The sequence below is a fragment of the Salmo salar genome, chromosome 05, assembly GCF_965601325.2.
Source record: "Salmo salar chromosome 05, fSalSal1, whole genome shotgun sequence".
In the NCBI taxonomy this organism is placed as follows: Eukaryota; Metazoa; Chordata; class Actinopteri; order Salmoniformes; family Salmonidae; genus Salmo; species Salmo salar.
In genome coordinates, this window is record NC_138295.1 from 67,227,501 (window position 1) to 67,247,049 (window position 19,549).

Below are 19,549 nucleotides of genomic sequence, written 5' to 3' on the forward strand. Positions count from 1 at the left end.
GGAAAATAGGATTTTAAATGGGACTGAATTGTGTGTCCTCACGAGGTTAGCTGTGTGAGTTTATGTGTGTGTGTGTGTGTGTGTGTGTGTGTGTGTGCTGTGCTCCCTGATGTGTGTGTGTGTGATATGTAGCCTAGTGTGTGTGTGTGTGTGTGTGTGTGTGTGTGTGTGTGTGTGTGTGTGTGTGTGTGTGTGTGTGTGTGTGTGTGTGTGTGTGTGTGTGTGTGTGTGTGTGTGTGTGTGTGTGTGTGTGTGTGTGTGTGTGTGTGTCTGTGTGTGATGTGTAGCCTAGTGTTAGCCACCGGGTGTCTGTGTGGATTGGATCAGGCCAGACTGTGGAGTGGACAAGGACAGTTGGACGGGGGCTAATGCAATGCTGCAGTACCATAGCTAACTCTGCAGAGAGAGTGTGACAGTCTTGTATAGGAAATCTACTATTGTCATATCTTATAGAGCCCCAGGCTGTTCTTTACTCAAGTCCCAGTGCGGAAGCCCTTTTTAAAATATACCTTCATTGAAACACACATTTTCAAAATGAATCTTCCTTTCTTCCTATCTCTCCCTCTTCTGTCTGAGTAGTTGTTGTAGTGAACATGTTGAGGGATGGTGTCTCTCTCCTCTCACAGTTCTCTGCCAACAGATCCACTATCTCAGGTCCCACTAAGGCTTTATTAAAAATTCATATTTTAATTAAGCAATTTTACTGCCAAATCAGCAGTTGCTACATCCATTTAATGAAACATGAATGATCTGTACCCACTGATTATTCAATAATAGAACTTATAAATGCCTCATGAGCTTAGTTCAACTGTTGTACCCCATCAGAACCCCAAAATACAAGCTTGTTTTATTCCAATGTTTGTAAACAAAGTAAATGTAAACACACACTGTATAGACTTAAAACATGGTTAAAACTATAATTTTGATATCATGGACGGTCAGTCCTTGCATCCATAGCTCTGTCTATTTGAGAGAGGTTACATTTCTCCAGCCCCATCCCTCAGCTTTTCACCGAAACAGGGGCAGGGAGATGGCTTTGTTATTGTTTCTATTGCTGATTGCTGCTTTAATGTGTGAAGATAAAAGATCAGCTCCAGTTTCTGGCTGGCGAGCATACGGACGTGTGTGTGTGTGTCTGTGTGCGTCTGTGTCTGGGTGCATGTGTGCATGTGTGCGTGCGTGCAACCTATTGCACTGCTCCAGGAATTCCTTGTTGCTCTGACAGGCAGCTCATCACTGCTCACAGCCGATGCACCGCTCTCTCTCCCTATCTTTCACTCTGTCACACCTCCGCCTTTCTCTCTCTCCCTCTCTAGCTCCTTCTCTCTCTCTCCCTCTCTATCTCCATCTCTCTCTCCTTCACTCTCTTGGAAATTCTTCCTGATCTGTAGTCTTTCACTTTCTTCATTTCATTGGTTTCTTGTCAGTGCTGTTGGTCTGTGTGTCTCTGTGTGTGGGTGGGTATGTGTGTATGTATGTGCGTGTGTGTGGTGTGTGTGTGTGTGTTCTCTCCCTAAAGCCACTTTGGGATACGATACGAGCTGTAGCAGGGCTTTAAACGCTAGACTGAGGCTCTCTCTGTCTTTCTTCAGATTTGATGAGAGGGAGAATGAAGATGAATGTCCTCTGATCAGGCAGCAGTGTACAGTTTACTGCCGCCGTGCGCCCAAAGGCACTGCAAAATGTCATTGTGTGTGTGTGTGCCTTTGTCTCTCAATGTGTGTCTTCATAAAGGTTTGTGTGTGTACGCCTGGGTGCCTATGTGTGTCTGCTAAGAGAGTATGTTAGTGCGTGTGTGTGTTTGTGTGTGAGACTGTTTGTCTCTGTGCCCTTGTTAAGGATGAGGCAGCAGCTCAGTGGGATGTACTGGCTTTTTTTCTCTCTTCTCGTTGGTGATATACCCAGGAATGACACGCAGGGGTGGTATGCTGTCACAGCGCCCACCTCCTACACACACACACACACACACACACACACACACACACACACACACACACACACACACACACACACACACACACACACACACACTCTGTCTGGTCAGAGCCTGGCAGGCCCAGGAGAAGAGCTCATTAGCACAGACATGTCACGTGCGCTCTTTCAAACCAAAGCAGACCCACACACAAACCCACAACCACACACACACACACACACACACACAACCACACACACACACACACACACACACACACACACACACACACACACACACACACACACACACACACACACACACACACACACACACACACACACACACACACACACACACACACAGGCTCCAGGGCCCCCTCTCTCCAGCCCACCACTCAGGCAGGAGGAGAGCGGACCTGAGGTTTGCCCTGACCTCCCTTCCCTCCTCATCCACCTCCTCCTTCTCTTTCTCTATCCCTCCATACCTCTGTCCCTCTCTTTCTCTGTGAGTCACAATGCCATCCCACGCTGTGTGGGGAGAGAAGGGCTTCAGATGTATGAGAGTATTACAGAGCGTGGTGAGAATCTACCACAGTGCACTCTGTACTAGGAGTGTGTGTGTATGTGTGTGTGTGTGCATTCGTACGTGTGTATGTGTGTGTGTGTTTCTCTCACTCTCTACACGTCCTACAGGGCAGGGGTACAGTAGTAGCTGTCCTTGGTTTTTTAAATCGGTAACCATTCCTTTAGAACATGGAAATGAAGCTGTGTATTGTAATGTCCTTGGTTGATAACTGTGAGACAGTAGGATGGAGAATGACGACAGTGACACTTTCATTAGAAGAGGTAGCTGGTGAGCTCCAGAATGAGTTAGAGAGACCGGAGGAGGATGAGGAGAAGAGGAGGAGGAAAGAGGATTTCAGTGGTGGGGATTGTTTTAAGTCCTTCTAACTCTGCACACTACACATACAGGCACACACAAGCAAACACACACACACACACACACACACACACACTGCCCAGGAGGAAAATGGAGGGAGGTGAGGGGGTGGGCAATTTACTCACCATGGAGGAAATAGATACAGAGGCCCTGGCCGTAACCATAGGAACACATTAGCCTGACACCTAGCACATCGAGGACGGCTTGTAAGTAACAACCTGTAAACAAACTCCAGCTAGAGTCAAACTGTTCCTCTTTTATTGAGTTAAGGTCAAATCATCTGCTGCTTTTCTAGCTTTCCAACATTTCTCATCTCAGACACAAACAAGATGAAAACAAACATTTTCTGGATGAATTCAGAACCAAAGAAAATGTATTGCTTTCGAAACTAAAGTGTTTATTTTTAACAGACAAACAGGTTTGTGTGTGTATGCGTGCATGTACGTATGTGCATGTGCGCGTGTCTGTGTGCATGTGTGTGTGTGTGTCCGTGCGTATTCGTGCTCCTATATTTTTGCCCACAACGATTTGCTAGCCCCTTATCAGAGCAGGTGTTTCTGCTTGAAGATGGATGTGTCTGGAGAAAATAAGAAAAGCCTGGTTACTTCTCCAACTCCCTCTCTCTCCATCTCCCTGCCTGTCTGTCAGTCTGATAGCTAAAGTAGAATAGCCGCCATTTGATCCCTACCAGTCAAAGGACCTTTTGAGCTTTTTCTTATCACACCCTCTGAAGTGAAGCATCCATCTTCCGAATTGAAATGTCTGCCTGACTGACCTGCACCTGAGAGCATACAGCCCCTCCACCTGATAGGTATTTATAGACAATAGGTCCATTCAGCCGGACTAATGGGAAGGTAAAGGCTGGAGCTGGGCTCACAGGTTATGTTAAAGGGATGTTGTTTAAAGGGATGTTGTGGTTTAAAGGGATGTGTTAGGTTGATGGTTAGAGGAGGTTCTGTTTTGTGTTGTAGAGGTTGGAGCTGGTAACTGTCAGGGTGTGGCATGGTGGGGCAGATGTTGGGGTAAATTCCATTTATATTCAGGAAATGAGTCAGGAAATGAATTCCAATTCCAATTTGGAAATGGAAAATAAATATTTATTTTCAATTAGGAGTTTTCCATTGTTTAATAGGAATTTCAATTCCTTTCCTGAACAGAAAAGCTATTCCAAACATGGTTGTTGACTACAGTATGTTGGTTAAAGTTATTAGGGGTATAGGACTAAGTAAGTTGGAACGGAAGCACATGGGGGTTAGAGGGGACAGGGGGTTAATGCCACCATTGACCTGGTAGGGGTTAAGGTTGGCAGCTGGAACTGAAGGATAGGGGGTTAGATAGGGTAGGGGGTAATGACACCAGAGGGTTGAGGATGGGAACTGAAGGATAGGGGGTTAGATAGGGTAGGGGGTTATGACACCAGAGGGTTGAGGATGTGAACTGAAGGATAGGGGGTTAGATAGGGTAGGGGGTAATGACATCAGAGGGTTGAGGATGGGAACTGAAGGATAGGGGGTTAGATAGGGTAGGGGGTAATGACACCAGAGGGTTGAGGATGGGAACTGAAGGATAGGGGGTTAGATAGGGTAGGGGGTTATGACATCAGAGGGTTGAGGATGGGAACTGAAGGATAGGGGGTTAGATAGGGTAGGGGGTAATGACATCAGAGGGTTGAGGATGGGAACTGAAGGATAGGGGGTTAGATAGGGTAGGGGGTAATGACATCAGAGGGTTGAGGATGGGAACTGAAGGATAGGGGGTTAGATAGGGTAGGGGGTAATGACACCAGAGGGTTGAGGATGGGAACTGAAGTGCATGGAGTATAATGTCACCACCAAACTGGTAGGGGTGTTGATGTGGTGCTGGGAGGTTTGAAGTTGGAACTGAAGACTAAGAATGTTAGATGGGGTTAGAGGGAATAGGCGGTAATGTCACCATAGACCGGGTAGGGCTTTTGATATAGTGCTGGGAGGACACCTGAGTTTAAGCTTCCTGGCCACAGAGGGAGAGGAGGGAGGGAGAGGGATCGATAGGATGGGATTGTGTGAGTGCTGCTGTTCAAATATTTATCCAGAGCAGGATACTGAATGACTGACTGCAGGCACTGGATTATACCTGCTGGATGCAGCCTATAGCACTGTCTGACTGAACACCAAAAAAATGGAGAGAGAGATAGGGAATGAGAGAGCGAGAGAAAGAGGGAGGGAGAGAGGGTGAATGAGAGGGTAGGAAAAAGGGAAAGAGAAAGAGAAAGATATAGAGAAGAAGAAAAGACGAGAGATGGGGAAGAGAGAGAGAGAACGACGGAGAAGGACTAATTGTAATGTTGTCATGGCTTGCCAGAATGTTGTCTTAGTATCATTGACCTTTACGTCATTGATGAGAAAAGTGTGTTATTTACATGTGGTCGGGGTAATTACTTTTTTAAAGGAAAATATACAGGTTGTTCCCGCTGTCTATCCATCTCTTATTGTATTAATTTTCAATGATGTGTGCTCTCATATGCGGACAAAGATAATGTAGAACATCTAGCAAACTTTGCACATGAACTTTCATATGGTAAATCCCCCTCTCTCTCCCTCCTTATCTCTCTGTCACTTTCCTTTTATCCCCTACCACCCTCTCTCCTTCCTTATCTCCATCTCTCCTTCCCCCTCTCTCCCCCTCTCCCTCCCTCCTTATCTCTCTGTCACTTTCCTTTTTGCTCATCCCCTACCACCCTCTCTCCTTCCTTATCTCTATCTCTCCTTCCCCCTCTCTCCCCCTCTCTCTCCCTCCTTATCTCTCTGTCACTTTCCTTTTTGCTCATCCCCTACCACCCTCTCTCCTTCCTTATCTCTATCTCTCCTTCCCCCTCTCTCCCCCTCTCTCTCCCTCCTTATCTCTCTGTCACTTTCCTTTTATCCCCTACCACCCTCTCTCCTTCCTTATCTCTATCTCTCCTTCCCCCTCTCTCCCCCTCTCTCTCCCTTCTCCCTCCCTCTCACTCTCTCTTTCTACTTCCCTCTTGCTCTTTGTTTCCCTCTCTCTCTCTCTCTCTCTCTCTCTCTCTCTCTCTCTCTCTCTCTCTCTCTCTCTCTCTCTCTCTCTCTCTCTCTCTCTCTCTCTCTCTCTCTCTCTCTCTCTCTCTCTCTCTCTCTGTGTGTGTGTGTGTTATCTCCAGCCTGCAGTTGACTGCTTATGTCCTCTGGGTGTCAGCACTAGCCGTTTGATAGAGCTCAACCATACAGCTACTCAGCCCAGACACTAATCACACAAGACTTGTATGCACACACACACATACACTCGCAGCCACACACGCGCAGCCACACACTCACACACGCGCAGCCACAAACACACACGCGCAGCCACACACACACATGCGCAGCCACACAGACACACGTGCAGCCACACACACACACACACACACACACACACACACACACACACACACACACACACACACACACACACACACACACACACACACACACACACACACACACACACACACACACACACACACACACACATATGCAGCCACACAGATGTGTACAGATAATACTCACAAGCCTATATAAATTCAGGGAAACTCATACCGTCATTATTATGCTCATATATAGATACACGACTATCAGTTATATTTATTATGCAGTCGTTGCCCCTTCATTCCTTCTCTCCTTCTCTCTCTCTCTCTCTCTCTCTCTCTCTCTCTCTCTCTCTCTCTCTCTCTCTCTCTCTCTCTCTCTCTCTCTCTCTCTCTCTCTCTCTCTCTCTCTCTCTCTCTCTCAAGATAGGGTTACATTAGCTGTATTGATTGTAGAGGGGTGATTTTCTTGGGGGTTGGAGAGTTTGCCTGGTATTGATGATTTCAGTTGGAGCGGGAACCTGATATGTAATGGAGATGCCAGTCCAGCCGTTACAGTGCTCCAAATGGGAGGGGAAGGTGACTTTCAGAAGAAGTTAACTATGAAAGATGGACACCCATGCATGCACGCACACACAAATACACGTACAGTACACACACTGTGAACTGTACTAAATATATTTTAATGAGTGTGCATGTGTGCTTGAGAGATAGGGGAAGGAGAAAGTACAGTATGAGATTTGGAAATATGTCGAGGGAGGACAGAAGAACAGACAATAAGAGAGAGGGAGGACAGAGGTGGAGAGGGAGTAGGGAGGAAAGAGGAGGAGAGAGAGGAGGAAGTTTTAGTGTGATGAAGGAGGGACTGAGACTGCAATGGGTTTAGATACACAGTGCTGGGTTAGGCTGTGCTGGGCTGTGCTGTAAAGCCCAACAATTGAAGTCCACTGAATTATTGAGAACATAATGAAATGTCCTTGAGGACAGAGAAAGAAAACTCTGCATGATTCTCTCCCGTCCTCTTCCACCCTGCCTGACTGGGATTATTGGACAAAAAAAGTTCATACTCTTCTGTTGTTTCTCTGAGATAATCTTATCTGCAAATTGAGTTTTTGTTCTCTCACTCTCTCTCTCTCTACCCACTCTCTCTCTTTCTCTCTCTTTCTCTGTCCAAAACGTTTATTTGACAGACACACTTCCCTCCACGGAAACAGCACTCTCTCATTCTCTCTGTATTCATAAGCTGCAGCATTTCATCCTAATAAGCCCAAAATGATTCATGGGGAAAAGGAGCTGAAGGTTATTTTGCTATAATTTCACCCTCTTCATTTGCCCCTAGGAGCAGTCAATGTGCCACAAAGCATCCATTTAAAATGGCATTGGGTGGAGTGGGTGGAGGGACTTTTTAGTGTGCATTTAAAATTGAGTGTGTGTATGAGAGGGAGGTACTGTACTTGTCATTGTTTGGGTGGATGCTTGACTTTGCTCTGACTGGTGGATAGGTTGTTGTGGTGCCGTGCTATTCAGCAGGGTTATTTATTGTTCTCCCATTGGATGTTTTGGTGGTTTACTGTTAGCGCTGCCTGGGATTGGTTGATGGAGATGGACTCAGGTCACAGAAACTTAAACAAATCCAATTTCACAGTCACAAGTAAACAATCTGGCCTCAGTCGGTCATCCTGGAGAAAACAAATGGGTATTGACTGTGGTCAGTGGTGCATGGTCAACAGCTAAATTCAGAAACAATATTGAGGCTTTTTTCCATTGAAAAATATTATTCTCTGTCCTTAGATTGTATGGATGGAATTCATTTAGAACTTGGATTACCTGGGTGTAAAGCATTTTAATGACACATTGCCCCTCTTCGCTTTTCTCTCACTTTCTCTCTCTCTATATATATATAAATATATATATATATCCTTCTCCTCTCAATTAACTGTTTCAAGTGCTCTGTGCACTTCAAGGCCCTCCCTTCCTTCTCACCCCACCCCGCCGGTTGCCCTGAGGAAACTGATTTGTGAGTAATTATAACTGTGTGTGTGGACGTCATCCAGCATCATGTTCTATTCATGCAGATTAATACATATTTGTGGGGGCCTGTGGGAGCTGAAAGGCATCTGTCTGCCCCATTAAACATTCATGAACTATAGGACATAGAGAAGACACACAGGCGGTGTCACAAATGCTACCCTATCCCCTATATAGTGCATTACTTTTGATCAGGGCCCTATGCACTATATAGGGAATAGGGTACCATTTGGGATGCAGACTTAAAGAAGAAGACCATTCAGCTGCTGCTATTTATTTGCTCCTCCTCCTCCTCTTCCTCATAACTGCAGCCACATCTTAATGGAGCACCCTCAAATGAGAATTGCTGGACAGGGATTCTGAAATGACAATGACATTTATCACTCCTGTACACCCTTATGTTTTAATTTAAAGGGATGTTTCGCACGAAAACAGTGGCTAACTGTGTGTGTGTGTGTGTGTGTGTGTGTGTGTGTGTGTGTGTGTGTGTGTGTGTGTGTGTGTGTGTGTGTGTGTGTGTGTGTGTGTGTGTGTGTGTGTGTGTGTGTGTGTGTGTGTGTGTGTGTCTGCCCCTACAGGTGGCTGGAGTGTGTGGGCGGAGTGGGCGGAGTGCAGCAGTGACTGTGGTGGTGGCGTTCAGACCCGGAGCCGTACCTGTCAATCTCCCCCAGAGGAGACATACCTGTGTGAGGGAGTAGTGGAGGAGGGAAGGCCCTGTAACCCTCAGCCCTGCAGTGGTGAGCTTGACAAAGACATTGCCCTGACCATGTGTGTGCGTACATGTGTGTGTGTGTATGTGTTTGTTTCTGTGTGTGTGTGTGTGTGTGTGTGTGTGTGTGTGTGTGTGTGTGTGTGTGTGTGTGCGCGCGTACATGTGTGTGTGTATGTGTTTGTTTCTGTGTGTGTGTGTGTGTGTGTGTGTGTGTGTGTGTGTGTGTGTGTGTGTGTATGTGTTTGTTTCTGTGTGTGTGTGTGTGTGTGTGTGTGTGTGTGTGTGTGTGTGTGTGTGTGTGTGTGTGTGTGTGCGCGCGTACATGTGTGTGTGTATGTGTTTGTTTCTGTGTGTGTGTGTGTGTGTGTGTGTGTGTGTGTGTGTGTGTGTGTGTGTGTGTGTGTGTGTGTGTGTGTGTGTGTGTGTGTGTGTGTGTGTGAGTGAGTGTGTGTGCATAAGTGATGTGCGGGTTGACTCATAACCTGCAGTCCCAGCAGGTATATCCCCACAGTTATATCAGCGGGATGGGCGTGTTTAGGTCATGACATATAGTGTGGATGAAGTGCAGGTGGGTGGCAGGAGAGTTGAATAAAGTGAAAACAATACCTTAACAAATCCATAAATGTATACTTGTGTAATTTTTATCAATAGGCTACATTTTTATTTTGTTATTTTCGACTATCTGACATTAGTGCCCAAGCCTAAGCTTTAGGGCCTAACCATACACGTGCCAAATAGTCTACACACCAATCAACAAATGTTTTTGGGAAAAAGCAGAAAAAGTTAATGTCGATCCACAGAGGCAAAAAGGTCAATGTCAGAGTTTTCTGTAATTCAATAAGAGAAAAGCTGCAAAAAAGGAATGGGATGGCCAGAAAAGTCATGTTTTGGGAAGATTTGGTGAAGTGGTAAAATAAGATGATAGCAGTGCTGGCGATGTTATGTGTGATGATTGCTATACAAATTCAACAGTCACAAGATGGGGACATCAAATAGGCCTATGGCACATCAAGGGAACTATAGCCTACTGTTCAGATGGGTTAAATGGAAACTGAAATCTGGACACTGACTCTAGGTCAATAACCTCTCACATAGCCTTGACATTAACTCCTGCAGAATTAAGCATTTCTTGCAGTAAAATGTTACACGAAATGCAGGAGAAATATGATTTCTTTCTTTGAGCATCTTGAGAGATTGTACAGTTAGATACCATCTGTAGAGGTGCAATCTTTTTCAGCATCACAAAACCTGATAGTATTTCAACTAGATAAAATATGCATCCAGCCAAACTGAAATTTTACCAGAAACATGTTGGGTTGTTTTCACAGCCCAACCTACCAAAATGTCGTAAATTATAAAGCAGGAACATATCTAAATCAGGCGAAAAGAAATCCTTTACCCCCTATCAAAAACAATATCCATCGTCTCTGACTATAGACTACAACGCATTTTCTATATTAGCCGGTTAGGGTCAGGTGCGGGCCTCAGATTTTCGCTTTATCACATACTGTCGGGTGTTGCAGATGGGTTATGAGCAAATCCGTGTGTGTGTGAACAAACAGCTGACCTGCGCACCTCTAGTGTGTATACGTGTGTCCCCGTCTCAATCTAAATATCTATGTCTGTTTCTCTTTGACTCTCTTTCTCTTTTGCTCTTCTTCTCTCAGTCTCATTTCTCTGTTATTTCTCTCTGTACTTTTATTTTCTCTTGTCCTTTACTCCCTCCACTCTCTTCCGTCCAACAAGTCATTATTGTGATGTAAGGAGGCCATGTTGGAAAGGGGACTTTGATCGATGCTGTTATTTAGACATAGTCAACCTCTCAAGGCAAATACAAAAGCATAACTCTTAAGAAAGAGACTGAAGAATCCCTCACACTGCAATGTGCATATAATCCATTTTATAGAAGTAAGGAGGATGTGTGAATAGGGCTTCCAATAGCTCTGTATCACTCTTCCAGTCTTCAGAACTATAGATATTTTGATAGATTGTGATCAATGTCAGAATTCCATGTTCTTATTCCAAGTGTTTGAGCAATGACAATCACGGTTCCAAAGACAAAAAAGACAGCGAGACACACAGTAAATACACAAACACACCACACCTGGTTTTCCATTATAAAATTCCCAAGTTTGGCTGATGCTCTTCTGGGTGACCAATCACGTCACGGTTGTGTCCTAAAAACAAAATGCCATTGGTGGTTAAGTTGCTAACCCCTCCCCCCCCTGGCCTTGCCCCACCCCTCTAGGCAAAGGCCGTCATCTCTCTCGCAGCCAATCACTTCGCTCCGTGGACAGCCGCAAGCGCGATGGCGGCGGTGGCGAGGTAGACAAGACGCGGGGCGGTGGCGGCGGACAGCAGGCCCCACAGACAGGTAAGACAACAAGACGCAGAGGGAGCCCATGCATCAGTCTCTAACAGCCGCTTGGGTCACAGACCACACAGGACCACCTCCTACCATTATAGTCTTTCACTGCACCAAGGCTATAGCTAGCTATCCCTGAATCCCTCCCTCACATAGGCCTGTACATCCATCAAAATCTCCCAAACTCTTTCTTGCCTAAGTGCCACAGCACTAATTCCAACATGGACCCTGAATAAATCGGGTGAAACTGTTTGCTGTTTTGTTCTTTTGTGAGGTCATGAATGTAGCTGCTATACTGGAGATTGTGTCCTGTCTTGAAAAGTGGATAAGTCCTTCCTCTCTATGAATGATGCCTCCGCTGAGTTAGCGAATCAGGTCCCCCCTCTCCCCTGCTTCCCCATTGGACAGCCATGACTGACCAACTTTTCCCATTGGTCAGACTAGGCTTGACTGACTGACCGGGTCTACTAAATGTTTTGGGCAGTCATGGCAGCCAGGGAAAGGATTGACATATCCAGTAGCCAATCACATTGCCTTCCCCTGTATGTCAAGTCAATGTTAAGGATATGGAATCAGAGCCCAGAGAGCCTGGCAGCACAGAATCTCCTCTACGCCAAACCATGCCACACCCCTTCCTATTTTGGCCAATGGGAGGCTGTTCCTGCATGATAATTAGTTTCGGCCATTCTCCTCCCCCCTCCACCCTGGATCATCCCTTCCCTTCCCTCCCTTCCCCTCAGTGGACCAGGCTGTGTCAGGTGAGGAGTGGTCGTCGTGGAGTGTGTGTTCGGCCACGTGCGGTGAGGGCTGGCAGAGCCGCACGCGTTTCTGTGTCTCCTCCTCCTACAGCACCCAGTGCAGCGGCACGCTCCGAGAGCAGAGGCCCTGCAACAACTCTGCCGTCTGTCCAGGTAAGCTGAGCCCCCCCCCCCCCCCCCCCCCCCCTCCCCTGGCTGCCTCCTTGCTGCCCCTCGTCTCCAGCCCTCACCTGGCTCCGCTCACACATACAAGCCCTCCTCTCTCTCCCTGAATATCCCTACTCCTTCTTCCCACTGAACAACTCCATGGCCTGGATGTCTATAGCCCTATACAAAGCCTCTTTAGAAGCCTCTGCCTTAGAGAGATGGGCATGGGGCTTACCTGCCGCGCAGCAGAATAGGTATTCTGATGCCCAACTTCCTGGTGCTGTCTTTACCCAACCTCTCTGTGCAATGCATCCTGGAGCTTCTCTTACGTAACAGACAGTAACGCTCCAGACCAGGACATTAACATGGAACTATGCAGGTGAATACATTAAACACTGAAATAAGGTCAGAGTAGTCTACACAGGAGAACCACGCAGGCACTGAGAGAAGGATGTTTGTGACTGCATTATGGCAACAGGCTGGTTTGTACCATAGAGTGTTGGATGTTTATGTGTTTTGGAGTTGATGTTGTTGTTGTTGTTGTTGTTGTCGTGGTGAAGGTCTGTGTGGTTCTCTCTATAAATCATACCCTAGCCGCTCTGATTGCAGTGCACGGGACTTGGGACGAGTGGTCGCCATGGAGCTTGTGTTCGTCAACCTGCGGCCGTGGTTACCGGGATCGCACCCGAAGCTGCAAGCCCCCTCAGTTTGGGGGAGACCCCTGTATGGGGCCGGAGAAACAGACCAAGTTCTGCAACATCGCTGTCTGCCCAGGTGACACAGATTTCTTACTGGATTCTTACTCGTCTGTGTCCAAAATGGCACCCTGCAGTATTCCCTATAGAGTGCACTACTTTTGACAACTTCAGTCATCATGGCAGTCACGTCTACACTTAATTACAGAGACAAATTATCCCTGAGAAGGTCATGTGAAAAGGTTCTTGTTTATGTATGAGGGATGAATAAAAGCCTGTACAATGTGTGTACGTTGCATTATGCACACAGAGACGTAGACAAACTAATACATGTACAGAAGTAACCTTGATCTCTCTCTGTCTGTCTCTCTGTCTGTCTCTCTCTCTCTCTGTCTCTCTCTCTCTCTCTCTCTCTCTCTCTCTCTCTCTCTCTCTCTCTCTCTCTCTCTCTCTCTGTCTCTCTCTCTCTCTGTCTCTCTCCCTCTTCTTGTCTCCCAAAACACCTCTCCCTCTCTGCTCTCTGTCTCTCTCTCTCTCTTTCTCTGTCTCTCTCTCTCTCTCTCTCTCTCTGTCTCTCTCCCTCTTCTTGTCTCCCATGCACCTCTCCCTCTCTGCTCTCTCTCTCTCTCTTTCTCTGTCTCTCTCTCTCTCTGTTTCTCTCTGTCTCTCTCTCTCCCTCTTCTTGTCTCCCATACCCCTCTCCCTCTCTGCTCTCTCTCTCTCTGTCTCTCTCTCTCTCTCTCTCTGTTTCTCTCTGTCTCTTTCTCTCCCTCTTCTTGTCTCCCATTCCCCTCTCCGCTCTATCTCTCTCTCTGCTGTCCCAGTTGATGGAGTGTGGAATGAGTGGGCTAATTGGGGTTCATGCTCTGCGTCCTGCTCCAACGGGACCATGCAGCGGATCAGGGAGTGTAACGGACCTTCGTACGGAGGATCAGAGTGTCGCGGGGAGTGGATAGAGACCAGAGACTGCTTCCTACGGGAGTGCCCAGGTAACATCTGCTGTCAAAACTCTGTGTAGAAGTTGCCCACAGGTACAGATCTAGGGTCAGTTTACTATCCGCCTATCCTGATCTTAACCATTAGAGCTGTGTTCTGTATGTTAGTGGAGGGGAAGTGGCATCCTTGGACGTCGTGGGTGGGCTGCACCAAGACATGTGGCGGGGGGAGCCAACAGAGACAGAGGATTTGCTATGGGCCCTTCTTTGGGGGTGAAAATTGTCCTGGAGATCGAGAGGAGGTGCGACGCTGCAATGAGAAGAGGTGTCCAGGTGAGTAGTCGAAAAACAGTCATGGAAAGGTGTGCAAGGTGTGCTCTTAATCAATCAATCAATCAAATGTATTTATAAAGCCCTTTTTACATCAGCTGATGTTACAAACTGCTTCTACAGAAACCCATCCTAAAACCCCAAAGTCAGGCAATGCAGATGTAGAAGCATGGTGGCTAGGAAAAACTCCCTTGAAAGGCAGGAACCTAGGAAGAAAGCTAGAGAGGAACTAGGCTCTGAGGGGTGGCCAGTCCTCTTCTGGCTGTGGCAGGTGGAGATTATAAGAGTACATGGCCATTAAGGCCAGATTGTTCTGCAAGATGTTCAAACGTTCATAGATAACCAGCAAGGGTCAAATTAATAATAATCACAGTGGTTGTAGAGGATGCAACAGGTCAGCAGGTCAGAGTAAATGTCATTTGGCTTTTCATAGCCGAGCATTCAGAGTTCGAGACAGCAGGTGCGGTAGAGAGGGAGAGCGAGAGGGAGGGAGCGATAGAAAACCCATGGCAGCTAAAGACTTAGAATAATAGCACTCATCTCCTTCAGAGATGCAATCTGCAATCTGTCATTTTATTATACTGTACGTCCTGTATCTCATATTTACTTTCCAAATCTATGAATATCTTCCTCTTTTGTCAAAATTGAACATATTTGGGTTGTTCCATGAAATGAATGCCTTTTGCGTCCCTTTTGATAGTTTAAGTAGAAGTTGTGCACCAATATTGCCATTAAAAAACCTGCTATATTAAAGCTGGAATCCTGAGTTGCTAACATCCATTTTTAGACTTATAAATGAATGATACAGTATAAACCCATTGATTCTTGAAGAATATAGCTTACAAATGCCTCATGAGCTTAGTTCAACTCTCATACCCCATCAGAACCCAAAATAGAAGCATGTTTTACTATATCGTTTGGAAACATTGTAAATGTAAGCAAACACAGTATAGCCTCAAAACATGGTTAAAAGTATCATTTTGATATTATGAATGATCAGTCCTTGCATTCATAGCTCTGTTATTGAATTTGAGAGTGGTTACATTTCTCCAGGCCCATCACTCAGCTTTTTACCAGAACACAGGCAGGGTGACAGCTTTGTTATTGTTTCAATTAAGGATTCTAGCTTTAAATTAAGTGCCCTTTAATGTAGACCAGATGGAGAATTCAGTAAATCTGATTTTGAATATGAAAAAGGCTTGCTAAAATACAAAAATGCAGCATTTTGACACGTCCTCTGTCAACCTTCCGTCTTCCGTTATATTGTATGTAATTTTGCTGGACCCCAGGAAGAGAAGCCTTGGCAGCAGCTAATAGAAATCCATAACAAATACAAATACAATCCCTGTGTCACTTCTAGGAAGATTTCAACCCACTTAACCTCTTGGGGCTATGTGTGACGCTAGCGTGCCACCCGTGGTGCACCCTATCAACAGCAGGTGCATTTCAAGAGCGGCAAATTTGAAACCAAATAAATGTCAAAATTCAAATTTTTCAAACATACAACTATCTTACACCCTTTGAAAGATAAACATCTCCTTAACACCAAAATGTCTCCAAGTTTCACCATCATTGTAAAGACCTAGTTATTTTGTTGCTTTGACAAAGTAATTTCTGAAGATTATTATTTATTTCATGGGATTAGTGTCCCTCATTTTATGGTCAACCCTGTTATATGAACTGAACTTTCATTTTAATTTAGTGAAACTAATCACTAATTTAGTGAAACTATTCCAAACAATTTTTTCAATAGAAACAATGATCTTCTTATAATCAAATCATAGTGTAAAAGATGGTGAGCTGTTTTAACTATTTTTGGCATTTTTCTGGTGTTTTGTGGCAGAAAACTGAATGGGTCGAGGTTAACACGTCAACCCTGATACCCATAGATAGTGTCGTAGCGTTGACTATCATAAAATGTGAAGACTTACATTATCAAATAAATTCTCTATGTGTAATTATTCCTTACGTGATTAAACTAATCATCTAACTTTAATTAACTAGGAAGTCGGGGCACCACGGGAAAATAATTAAAAGTATTTATTTCCCTAATATTTTCATATCTTATTGATTACAGTCACTTATTAATGTATTATAACCTCATCAGTCTCATTACTGAATGTCGCAAACACTGGGATATCTGCACGAACCGTAGCACAAATTATGAATCAGCGATATACAAATTGGCTTAATTATTTATTTACTAACTAATCAATTGAATCAATCACAGAATTACATAAACACACACACAATAGGTCATACATTGGTTACTGACATGATAGAAAAATCCCTAGTGGGCTAAGCCGATGTGACGGCTTGGTAGACAAAGGAAAGGGGTGGGGACAGTTCAAGAGCGGGAAACTCAGAGTGCATTCACTACATACATACAGTTGAATACTTCAACATTCTCAAAAATAGAAATATTGTTTATTTCTCCAATTTTGGGGATTAGGAGTTTTGGCAAGAATAATGTCTTTGTTCTCCATAGGCTCTCTCCCTCAATAGTCCATGGCAGTGAAGAGAGTTTCTACCAGGAATTTATGACTGTTGTAAAACCTGGGGTGGGAGAGAGAGTAAGAGAGGGTGAAGCCATGATATACACCCAAAAGGGCCACGTTGTGACAATGGACAGGCTAGAATCTTTTTTTGTGAAGCTTGCATTTAATTGCCACTCCCTGTTGCACCCAACAAGCTTCCATTCCTCCTGTCACAAGGGGATTCATGGCTGATTTAAGAGGAAACCCTGTTACTTTATTTGGCACTTACTAGTCTTTACTTTATTTAACCTCTTGAGATGGGAAACTGTGACCAAATGCCCTTTATGACAGAATGTACACATGTTGTGAAATTAAACGAAGTTACACTTCTGAAAAGGCACTGAATCTGTGGAACGACCCATTTGACACTCAGATTGGTATAATACTGACGTTTGCTCTGATTGGTTTTGGTGTAGAGCCTCATGAGATCTGTGCAGAAGAGAACTTCTCCAACGTAGTGTGGAAAATGACTCCAGCAGGGGACACAGCGGCCGTACGCTGCCCTCCCAATGCCAATGGTGAGCTACCCCCTGAGACATAAAGTGCATTCGGAAAGTATTCAGACCCCTTGACTTTCTCACATTTGGTTACATTACAGCCTATTTCTAAAATGTATTAGAAAAAAATCCCTCATCAGTCGACGCACAATACCCCATAATGAAAAAGCTAGATGTTTGCAAAAACAACAACAACTGAAATATACATTTACATAAGTATTTAGACCCAATACTCAGTACTTTGTTGAAGCACCTATGGCATTGACTACAGCCTCGAGTCTTCTTGGGAATGACAATATAAGCTTGGCACACCTGTATTTGTCGAATTTCTCCCATACTTCTCTACATATTCTCTCAAGCTCTGTCAGGTTGGATGGGGAGCATTGCTGCAAAGCTATTTTCAGGTCACTCCAGAGATGTTTGATCGGGTTCAAGTCCGGGCTCTGGCTGGGCCACTAAAGGACATTCAGAGACTTGTCCCGAAGCTACTCCTGTGTTGTCACTGCTGTGTGCTTAAGGTCATTGTCCTGTTGGAAGGTGAACCTTCACCCCAATCTGACGTGTTGAGCATGTGGAGCAGGTTTTCATCAAGGATCTCTCTGTACTTTGCTCTGTTCATCTTTCCTTCAATCCTGACTAGTCTCCCAGTCCCTGCCTCTGAAAGACATCTCCACAGCATGATGTTGCCACCACCATGCTTTACTGTAGGGATTGTGCCAGGTTTCCTCCAGAAGTGATGCTTGGCATTCAGACCAAAGCTTTATAGGTACTGTTTGGGAAACTCCATGTGGGCTGTCATGTGCCTTTTACTGAGGAGTAGATTCTCTCTGGAAACTCTACCATAAAGACCTGATTGGTGGAGTTCTGCAGAGATGTTTGGCCTTCTGGAAGTTTCTCCCAATTCCACAGAGGAACTCTGGAGCTCTGTCAGAGTGACCATTGGGTTCTTTGTCAACTCTCTGACCAAGGCCTTTCTCCCCTGATTGCTCAGTTTGGACGGGCGGCCAGCTCTAGGAAGAGTCTTGGTGGTTCCAAACTTATTCCATTTAAGAATGATGGAGGCCACTGTGTTCTTGTTGACCTTCAATGCTGCAGAAATGTATGTGCCTCCACACAATCCTGTCTCGGGGCTCCACGGACAATTCCTTTGACCTCATGGGTTGGTTTTTGCTCTGACATCCACTGTCAACTGTAGGACCTTATACAGACAGGTGTGTGCCTTTCCAAATAATGTCCAATAAATTCAATCTACCACAAGTGGACTCCAATGAAGTTGTAGAAACATCTTAAGGATGATCAATGAAAATATAATTAATCTGAGCTCAATTTCAAGTCTCATAGAAAAGGGTCTGAATACTTACTATATGTAAATAAGGTATTTCTGTTGTTTTTTTTATATACATTTGCAAAACATTCTAAAAACATGTTTTTGCTTTGTCATTATGCGTTAATTTGTGTAGATTGATGAGGAAAAAAAAGGTTGAATGAATTTTAGAACAAGGCTGTAACTTAACAAAATGTGAAAAAAGTTAACTGGTCTGAATACTTTCCCGAATACACGGCTCTAGTGAGATTAACTCCCCAGTCTGTGTCCCCATCCAGGGCTGATCCTGAGGCGGTGCACCCTGGATGATGAGGGAATAGCCTACTGGGAGAACCCCACTTATATGAAGTGTATCTCCAACGACTACCGCAGCATCCAAACACTGGTGAGTACCAGAGAGATGATCAACGATTGAAAATGTACTCCTGTCCATCCGAAAACAGAAGCTACAAAGTACCCATAAGATGCCATTTGAGATATGTTGCCTGCTCAGTTCAATACATCTCACTGGGCACAGATGTCAATTCAACGTCTTTTCCACTTTGGTGCAACGTAATTTCATTGAAATGACATAGAAACAATGTTGATTCAACCCGTGTGTGACCAGTGGGGTGTTACTAACAAACCATAAATGGTCAAGACCAAATTAAGAAGACAGACAGGAAATGTATGTTAGTGATCAGAAGATCACCTCTATTCAATGGTGATATTTTCTGAGTTCTTCACTCATACCTTTCCTCCCCAGACTCGGGAACACCTGTCCAAAGCCCAGCGAGGGCTTGTGGGGGATGGAGTTTCAGAGGTGATGACCAAGCTCAGGGTGACGTCCAGCGATGGGACCAGCTACAGTGGAGACCTGCTGGCCATAGTGGACGTACTGAAGAACATGACAGAGATCTTCAGAAGGGCCTACAACAGCCCCAGCAATGCAGACATGAGAGTAAGAGGAGGGAGCGTTTGTTTGGATTGGAAGTCATTAGATCATTAGGTTTGGGTCAGGGCTACATTTAGAATTGACTGGTGT

General features: G+C 45.1%; 1 protein-coding gene across 6 annotated transcripts in view; it reads left to right on the forward strand.

The window, feature by feature from the left end:
• The window catches only part of LOC106605503 (adhesion G protein-coupled receptor B1), a 97,023-nt gene that overhangs the window by 37,361 nt on the left and 40,113 nt on the right, over positions 1 to 19,549 (forward strand). For 4 of the 6 annotated variants that reach the window (XM_014201234.3, XM_014201235.3, XM_014201231.3 and 1 more), the window contains exons 4-12: positions 8,804 to 8,962; positions 11,186 to 11,311; positions 12,043 to 12,213; positions 12,802 to 12,981; positions 13,727 to 13,891; positions 14,006 to 14,170; positions 17,121 to 17,222; positions 18,804 to 18,910; positions 19,271 to 19,465. In XM_014201234.3, coding sequence (XP_014056709.1) covers positions 8,804 to 8,962; positions 11,186 to 11,311; positions 12,043 to 12,213; positions 12,802 to 12,981; positions 13,727 to 13,891; positions 14,006 to 14,170; positions 17,121 to 17,222; positions 18,804 to 18,910; positions 19,271 to 19,465 — 1,370 coding nt within the window. The remainder of the gene's footprint in view (positions 1 to 8,803; positions 8,963 to 11,185; positions 11,312 to 12,042; positions 12,214 to 12,801; positions 12,982 to 13,726; positions 13,892 to 14,005; positions 14,171 to 17,120; positions 17,223 to 18,803; positions 18,911 to 19,270; positions 19,466 to 19,549) is intronic. The other 2 variants (XM_014201238.3, XM_014201232.3) reach the window with 1 other exon arrangement.